The sequence below is a fragment of the Sprattus sprattus genome (assembly GCF_963457725.1).
Source record: "Sprattus sprattus genome assembly, chromosome: 21".
In the NCBI taxonomy this organism is placed as follows: Eukaryota; Metazoa; Chordata; class Actinopteri; order Clupeiformes; family Clupeidae; genus Sprattus; species Sprattus sprattus.
This window is the reverse complement of record NC_137919.1, coordinates 10,730,960-10,740,361: the sequence shown is the minus strand read 5'-3', so window position 1 is coordinate 10,740,361 and position 9,402 is coordinate 10,730,960. Positions and strand designations below refer to the sequence as shown.

Below are 9,402 nucleotides of genomic sequence, written 5' to 3'. Positions count from 1 at the left end.
CCGAAGTCCGGAGGGTCCCAGGAGAAACGCAGCGTCTCGGGGCTGGTCAGGTTGATAGTCACTTCAGGAGGGGTGGGTTTGACTGGAATGACGGAGAGAGAAAGAGGGAGAAGAGAGGAATGAAGAAAATATCTCTCTTCTCTTCAGGTACTGGCATTGTGAGATTTAATGAGTTGGGAGTGTGTGTGTGTGTGTGTGTGAGCCTGTGTGTGAGCCTGTGTGTGTGTGTGTGTGTGTGTGTGTGTCTGCGTTTGTGTGTGTGTGTGTAGATTCAGTGTATTTGTGTGTCAAATGTATGCCTGTGTGATTGTGTGAATTGAGCATGAATTTTGTGAAGTATTGTTGAGTGTTTGAGTGCGTGCGTGCGTGCGTGCGTCTCCCCGTACATAGCAGCTTCCTCTTGAAGGTGCTGGTGAGGACGGAGTTCCCCCGGGTGCCGTTGATCAGGAAGTACACATCCTGGCTGTGGGACTGGTGGCTGAGGTTGAGGTGGCAGCCAATCAGATGCGAGCCCCTTTCCATGACCATTGGACACGGCTGAGGGACGACAGGACCATGAGGCCTGACAGCATGAGGAGGAGGAGGAGGAGGAGGAGGGAGAGAGAAAGAGTGAGAAAGAGAAAGAGAGAGTGAGAGTGAGAGAGAAAGAGAAAGTGAGAGAGAGAAATAGAAAGAGAAAGAGAGAAAGAGAAAGAGAAAGAGAGAAAGAGAGAGAGAAATATGTTAAACATTTTATGTCATTGTATTTCAAATTGGATTGCCACGCTGATTGCCAGACTGTCACAAAGATATTTTAATTAAACTATCAAACTGAAAGACCTCCTGAGTTTAATCAGTGAAATGCCAATGTAAACATGCGTAAATGAAACACCGGGGGCACGTGTCTTGGTCACGATGCCTTCCAAATAACTGGAATAAGTGAAAGGGAGGAAACAGTAGATGTGTGAAAACAGACAGTAAGATTCGGTTCCTGAAACAGGTTAATGCTAAAGGCCGAATTATGCTCTGTTTTAGACGTAACGCGTAAGCACGTAAGATACACAACCCCCCCTTGCGCGGTAAAATACCCCCCCTTACGTGCTTAAGTGCGTCGCCCAAAATTCCTGACTATGCGACTAAAACACTACGGCCCTACACAGCTCGCAAAGGCTGTGATTGGCCGGCTACCACAGCCTTTCACACAGAGTCTCACGTTTCCGGGTTAATAGCATACAGTCTTTTTTAGACCCAGACATTTTTTTAAATCATGAATACCCTGCAGACCGTCTCACAAGCCTTTTCTTATGGATTAGGAACAAACATAACAGAAGAGGTCCGAAGACATGAACTCCTTTACAAATCCTCTTTAAACACTTATAAGGACGCTCAAATTACCGCGAATATCCCATTCTCACCCGCGATTGTTTGGAGAGAATGTGGTCATTCACGAACAAATAGGTACTTTCATATTCATTTTCCGCCACTTGTGAGTCATGGTGATATCTTTCATTGAGTTCATATTGACGTGAATCCATCAATTGCACCAGCGAGTTTGATAGAATGAGCCCGGTCTGCTCATACAAAAGTTAACAGTAACCTGCCGTTACCTTGTGGCCAGCACCATTGTAGTTACAAGCATTGACAACATGATGAGATTCTCTCGCCGTATACCACCTCATCTTTGAATAATGTAACTCATTAACACATTGTTTTAAAGCCTGTCGCAGTCATTAAAAGATGTCAATAAACGAACTTTTGCGACATGTGCTGTCTTTTTCGCCACTGGTACTGAATTGCCAACATTTGTATTTTGTGTAACACATGTATTCATAACATCAAGCCTTTCGCCCACTACACTTTCATGCTCCGGTAAGTTTTTTTCCTTTGTCCTGCTGCAATAAATAGGCTTACTTAACTAAAAAAAAAATCTACAGTTCTGGCGTCAATTTGCTTTGCAATACGCAACACGGCTCACAAGCCTTGCAACACGGCTCTGCGTCTAAAACGAACCTTAAATCAAAACTTGTCTAAAACAAGTTCCTTGTGTAAATTACGTGCTTACGCGTTACGTCTAAAACAGAGCATAATTTGGCCTTCACAAGCCTTGCAACACGGCTCTGCGTCTAAAACGAACCTTAAATCAAAACTTGTCTAAAACAAGTTCCTTGTGTAAATTACGTGCTTACGCGTTACGTCTAAAACAGAGCATAATTCGGCCTTAAGGCTGTGGCTCAAGAGGTCAGTTAACCGCGCTAGCTACTGCTGAGAAGGAGAGCATATGCAAGCCAGTGAGCCTATTGGTCAAGGTCAGTTCAGAAAGTATTTTTGTCTGTTTGTTGTCAGCCCTCTGTGTCAAAATCTGAACACCACCAGCCACACCTCTACTTTGCAATGTTCAGTTTGACGCGCCGCCACTGAAAACAATTGAGACAGAGATACAAGACAGAAGGCCAAACACACACAGATGAAAAGAGAGAGAGAGAGAGAGTGACGGAGAGAAGGAGAAACAGAGCTGTAGATAAACAGACAGAGAGGGAGAATGATGAAGGGAGAGCCCAAGAGAGAAACAGAGGAAGAGATAGAGAGAGAGAGAGAGAGAAAATCTTCCACACAGACAGAAAGTGACCCCCACAGTCTTACACAGACAGACCTCCACACAGACAAACAGACTTCCACACAGACAGACATACAGACAGACCTCCTCACAGACAAACAGACCTCATAGACCCGTAGTAACTCTGCAGGTTTGTGATGTTGTCTGAAGGGAGCCAGGTGCAGTTGATGTCTCGAATGCTGTAGAAGCCACACACAAAGTCCTTCACAACCTCTTCAGGGTGACAAGGAGGACACAGAAAAATACACCATCAGAATGCAGAGAAAAGATACGAGGTAGTATATGTGTCTCTCTGAGTGGTTGTGGTGTGTGAGTGTGTGTGTGTGTGTCTCTGTTTGGGTGTGGTGTGTGTGTGTGTTTGTGTTACCTGGCTGTTGTGGGACTGTCAAGTTGACAGGCTGGCTGCGGTTCTTGCAGTTTGAGTTTGTGGTGATGGTGAAGTCGATGCCCTTCTCCCGAGACATACAGCTGAGCGCCGTGCTGGTCCCTGAAAGGCTGATGTGATGGTCATTACATCCCTGAGGAGGGCCACACACACACACACACACACACACACACACACACACACACACACACACACACACACACACACACACACACACACACACACGTCATCACTCGCGCTCTGTATACTAGACCAGTGAAGCCCCATACTGGGGGAGCAGGGGTAGGACTAAGAGCAAAACCAGGGCAGCAGAGTGTGATGCATCACGAATGTCTGTGGACCAGTCAAATCTGTGAGTTGGGCAGGGGTTGGCAGCAAGACTGGGGTGTCCACTTCACATATTAGCAAGCTTTTGTCAGCCACAATTTTGCTGTTGTTGGTATTTGCAAGGATTTTGCAGGCCTTACGTAGTAACATGATTTTCACGGAACAGCACACGTATTTTAATATCGAGGAAATACTGCTGCAAAGCATTGTAATGCATCAGATAGAACAGAACGAGTAAACAGCACTTCATGTCTAAGGTTCAGCTGTTCCACCTTTGACAAGAGCCTCTGCTTTATAATGTTAATGAAAATATCTACGCTAATACTAGGAATCAAAATCACAACTAAAACAAAGGCACATGTCCCCTACTTGTTTTTATTTATTCTTTATTTACTCATACTAATATTCAGTCTCTTGAAAAATACCATCTTCACCGCTGGAAAGTAAAATGCTCTGATGTAGTGCACAGTGAAATGTACATGACAATATACTGTATCAGCTGTATTCATTTGTGGATTAACCGCTGGAATCAGCAATACATGGAGGTGATGTATCAGAGCACAGTTAAATAGCCCCTAAGCTATATGACATGACAGTTAAACTGACTTGTAATATGGAGAATGGAGTCTGTGCCACTGCCACAGCAGGCACGATACCACTCACGAGAACTGCGTAATGCTTTATGGCACCACCACCACAAATAGACCCTTCCGCTTGCTATAGGAGGAAGTTTATGCAGAATTCTCTGTATGCTCATTATGGCAGAGGCGACGAAGAAACCGAGGAAGACATTGTCGAGGGAAGAGAAACAGAGAGAGTAATCTAGCAAGAGACCGAGGTATGAGACTGGCTTTTACTTATTGACGAGAGCTAAAGCGTTACTCTCCAATGTCACAATAAATAAAACTATGCAGTCATATTTGTTTAAAATCTTGTGTTATTACTCTACTTTGTCAGTCTACATCAGACCTGGGCAAAGTGCGGCCCCAGGGCATTTGCGGCCCCTTGGCTGTCCCTGACCGGCCCTCGGAGGTCAATGGTAAATTAGGAATCAAACGTTAAACGATAAAGATTGATATTACTATTAATTTGTATACTAATACTATTGCATTTCAAGCTTGTTTCTTGTGTGTGTGTGTGTGCCATGTGTATTGGTCGTCAGGGCACTCATTTAAAAATGCAAAAACATCCATATATTTAGTTCAGCCTATTGGTTTGGCCCCTCCACAACAGTCCCACAACAGTCCCACTACCTCATTGCCCACCCCTGGTCTACATGCTTTTTTGGATTTCGCTGTTGTCTTTTGCCGGTTCCATATCCTTCAGCTTGTCAACAGATACTCGTGTACAACTGTCCATTAGGGGTTCACAAAGCGTGATTTGTATTTACAACAGTGGTATAAAAGTGAGATACACTCCGCAACTTTAGAGGGAGCTCAGTAGCAAAAACATATCTATTATCGCATTATGGTCTTTAAGGAGCATTGTTGAGGGGGACTGGCGTCAAGCTATCCGTCAGTTTTTTTCTAAGAACTCGGTTTACCGTGTCCATTGACTTCAGTTTTATTCAATGTCCCATTCATATTAAAGTTACAGCATTTCAGTTGTATAAAACACTACCACGCCTGAAAGACGCATACACAAAGAATAAACAAAAATCAATCAATGCATTTTAGAGAAATAAAAAAAGTCTGACCCAGTCCAAATATAGACACTGGCGTTTTGCTCCCGATCTCGATTTTAAACGATAACTAGAAAATGCATTTCCTGAAGGAAATACCAGTGCATGAAATGCAAAAGTTAAGAAAGGAAGAAGAAAAGAAAGAAAAGTGAAAGAAGGAAATAAAAAAGGAAATAAGAGTGGAAGAAGGAAAGAAGAAAGGAAAGAAGAGTGGAAGAAGGAAAGAAGAAAAGAAGAAAGAGTGGAAGAAGGAAAGAAGAAAACAAAGAAGAGTGAAATAATGAAAGAAGAAAGGAAAGAAGAGTGAAAGAAGAAAAGAAAGAAGAGTGGAAGAAGGAAAGAAGAAAAGAAAGAAGAGTGGAAGAAGGAAAGAAGAAAAGAAGAAAGAGTGGAAGAAGGAAAGAAGAAAACAAAGAAGAGTGAAATAATGAAAGAAGAAAGGAAAGAAGAGTGAAAGAAGGAAAGAAGAAAGGAAAGAAGAGTGAAAGAAGAGTTGATGAAGGAAAGAAGAAAAGAAAGAAGAGTGAAAGAAGGAAAGAAGAAAGGAAAGAAGAGTGAAAGAAGGAAAGAAGAAAGGAAAGAAGAGTGAAGAAAGGAAAGAAGAGTGGAAGAAGGAAAAAAACAAAGGCAAGAAGAGTGGAAGAAGGAAAGAAAAATGGAAGAAGGAAAGAAGAAAGAAAAGAAGAGTAGAAGAAGGAAAGAAGAGCGAACAAGAGTGGCTCTGGATATAAAGAGAGAGTGAAAATATTGAAAAAAGGAGATATAAATGGAGTGAAGAAGAGAGATTGAGTGTGAGAGAAAGTAGACTGAGAGGGATAGAGAGAAAGATGAAGAGATGGAGAGAAAAAAAAGTAGATAATGGAAGGTGTCTTAATGTTCCTATACAGTTAAATTGAGAGGGACAGAGAAGAGGTTCCTTGGATTTGGCGCAGGTGTCAGTGAAGCACAGGTGAAAGCCAGTCATAATGATGTCATAATGATGTCATAATGGCCCAATGTAAGTCAATGGGAAAATTTAGATTCGTTTTTATTTAATATCTTAAAAAGTATAAAGTTTAGAAAAGTGAAAAATACATAGCATAAGTGTCCTTTACAAGACCTACGCGACAAAGTTTGAATGAAGTTTCTACGTTAAGCGGTTCGGGCTGAATTAATCGCAGAAAAAGGTGAGAAGAAGAAGAAGAAGAAGAAGCCTAGGAATAACAATACAGGGAATTTCATGCACTGTAATAAATACACCTTTGCAATACACTACCACACCTTGGAGTTCGAAACCAAACTAAAAATACATTTTAGAGAAATCTTTGTTTGAAATGATTTAACTTTGCACGCATTTTGGTAATGTGCGTGTTACTAGACAGCAGCCTCACGGTCTCATCCCTTACCAGGTCTACTATGATAAGCTTATCATGACAACAGTCAGAGATAAACAAATATTCTACGGCTGGCTGGTTTATAGGCCTAATGCTTGGAGCTTGTGACAAGATACGGGGCGCTTATCACATTTTAAAAGGGTATTTTCAAACACGGCCTCAAGCGTCATTCCCAAAAGGTGGGTTCCGCTTCACACGGAAATAAACTAACCTGACAGGTTGTGGCATGGCTGAAACAGAAGTGAAGGGGCCCGCACATCTTAGTCACACCAGTTGTGAAGAAAACAGGTTATTTGAGGCATACAGCCAACGAACAGGAAGCCAGCGAGTAGCCTAAAGTTCTTCACCAACTGGAAAATGTAGAATAGGCTATTGAATACATGACTCGTATGTGGGTAAACTCACCTGCTGTTTTTGGCCCTTGCACTTTGTATCGATTGTATAGTTAACCACGCATGTATCCGAAATGTGCGGTCTGGTCCAGTTCATTATCGGGCAAAACTCCGACATCCAGAATATTTGTGGATTTACAGGTGCAGGCAGCTCCCCTGCAAAACACCAGTGTTTCAATATAACCAATAGCAGGTTATGGTCGAACACACGTTTAGGGTAAAATACTTATCACTTTAAATTGCCCTTACAGCAAACATTCCCTGTCAAATGCCCTACTACACCACGAGGGCACTCTGTTGGGTGTCCTTCCTTTAATGTTTAGAAATCCAAATGAGACTGACGTCACTAGTTTTTTTCCTGGAAACTACTACTCAGTAGTAGGCTACTAGTACTACTCACTACTTGAGGTTTATTACGTTTCCCGTAATGCTTTTCCATGATTCCTTAAAGCACACAATCTGCTGAGATCTGAGTCTATAAACCTACAAAAGTGACAATGTTACCCGCTCGCACTTACCTGCCGCGTCTGCTACTGCCAGAGAAACGCAATAAAAAGACAGGAGTAGGCCTATTGAAATATTCCAATAGAGGAAAGTCATGGCGAGTCACGTCGCTTAATCCAAACAGGTCCAAACAAATCCCCAAACCAAGAAGAGCGTCGCAGGCCAATTTCAGGATTATGTTTATATCCAAGAATGGAATTTGATTACACCAAAAATGTATTGAGCTGCACACAAACAGCCCCGCTCGGAAAGCGCCACGTCCGATCAACCTCCCTCGATGGACATCTCAAACAGAAACTCACACGCTGTGTGTTGAGGAACTGTCAACGCAGTTATAGGCGGAGTCCATATTCCCGTGGCAACTTTTAACTCTTTCAGGGCCCGCCTGGCTAAAACACTTCAACCGAATCAATCTTCAATATTAGCATGGACGGATCATGAAACCATGGGCCCCTGGGCCAGTAGGCTACATATAACAGCCCCCCCCGGCACTCGCAAAACATTCCTTACATTTTTTTTTTCAACAGCACAATAATAAAATGTAGGCTACCTGTAACTCAACAGGATTTATAGCGCCCACACTTTCTAAGACAGCGCATGTACACTCAATTAAAGCCAACAGAATACCACAATAACAAAATACACCTCTTTCAATCACAAATAAGAGATAGGGGCCTACATAACAGCGACTTCACGCAGAGGCTCTGGTTTAGGTCCCCCCTGAGCTCTTGAGCCCCTGGGCCCGTTAGGCCCGTTCGGTAATCCACCCCTGAATTAGCTACTGCTTTTGGGGTGAAGATAAACTAGGATAAAGGTAGGCTATGTCCTATGTCCTGGGAATTGCACAAACTCTCACGAATACTCACAAGCGCATTCTGTCTTCCATGATTAATAGGCTCCAGATTTTGTCACATGGATTCCCGGGATGAATTTAGCCTCAGGGAAATCATACATCATGTTGGTGACGTCTCTGTGTGAGCATGAGTGTGTTTTCCATCCCCCCTCCCCACTCGTTTTAGTTCTGATGTAGGTTTATCTAGTGCGGCGTTGTGACAGGTGGGACGCGAATGGACGCGAGATGCCTTCCTTTAGCCAATAGTTAATAACGAGCAAACACCCCCATCGCACTTAACAAACACACTCAAACTATGAAATATTGTAGGCCTATTAATTTGCCCCTTAAGCTCTGTATTGTATTAATTAGCCTGTTGTCAACCTTTCCTGCTAGTCGTAGTCGGAGATTACAAGGGAGAATTGTGTTTACTGCTCCAGGGCCGACTCTAATTCCGGGGTTATCTCACTTTCACTTCTGTCTGCGGTTGATGATTAAATGAATGGGAACTTGATTTGGCCCGAGGATGTATTCTCCACACTGGCTGCAGAGAGTTCAACGTTACAGCAACATAAACTCCGGTCGCTACATTTTATCTATCCGTGTCTGTGCATGTTCTCTCTCGCTTGGGTTTTCTCGGTCTACCATACCCACCCAGTAGCCTACGTGTTGCTCCATTATACAGTAGCCTACTGTCCTAACATTAGATGGGGGACCGGAATGAAAATGTGACCTGGAACTATAGTGTGAACATTTTCATTGACGTCGGCGTATTAATTGCAGCGATACAATGAAAAAAACAATGTCCCCAAGCATGAAAGTGTAGTGGGCGATAGGCTAATATTGACATTATGGATACATTTGTGACACGAGGTTAACGATTCCACTGGCGAAAAAGACAGCTAACCGAAAGACAGCAATCAACCTAAAATACAATTTGAATAAATATGACAATTTTACATTAGCCTACATTATATTTAGTCATTTAGCAGACGCCTTTAGCCTATCCAAAGCGACCTACCATTGATAACACAAATGCATAGTAGGACCCTTTTCTTTATTTTTGGAACTCAGCCTATTTGAGGCAATGATTGACACCATTGCACTTTTACGTGATGGAGATTATTTCCAAACACTGTTAATGACTTATGAATATAAGAATCAAGTGCCTTGTTTTAATATATTCCTTGTATGAATCATGGGCTTTTCTGTTTTGTGTGTAAGCTAGAATATTAGGTGCCACTTAGTCTGCATGTACAAGAGCATGTTTAGACCAGAGGTGATAATAAGGGAACTGTGCTTCTTCCGACCTTGT

The 9,402-nt window shown here is 42.6% G+C and overlaps 1 protein-coding gene across 1 annotated transcript in view; it reads right to left on the bottom strand.

Annotated features, from left to right (window-relative positions):
• The window catches only part of il13ra1 (interleukin 13 receptor, alpha 1), a gene marked incomplete at its 3' end in the record, with an annotated part of 9,307 nt that extends 1,830 nt beyond the window's left edge, over nt 1-7,477 (bottom strand). Inside the window, exons 1-6 of the mRNA XM_080860118.1 lie at nt 7,270-7,477; nt 6,765-6,907; nt 2,961-3,111; nt 2,698-2,806; nt 387-562; nt 1-82 (exon numbers count right to left, since the gene is read on the bottom strand). The exon at nt 1-82 is cut by the window's left edge and continues 61 nt beyond it. Coding sequence (XP_080716244.1) covers nt 1-82; nt 387-562; nt 2,698-2,806; nt 2,961-3,111; nt 6,765-6,907; nt 7,270-7,351 — 743 coding nt within the window. The 5' untranslated portion in view covers nt 7,352-7,477. The remainder of the gene's footprint in view (nt 83-386; nt 563-2,697; nt 2,807-2,960; nt 3,112-6,764; nt 6,908-7,269) is intronic.
• Between the last annotated feature and the right edge of the window lie 1,925 nt (nt 7,478-9,402).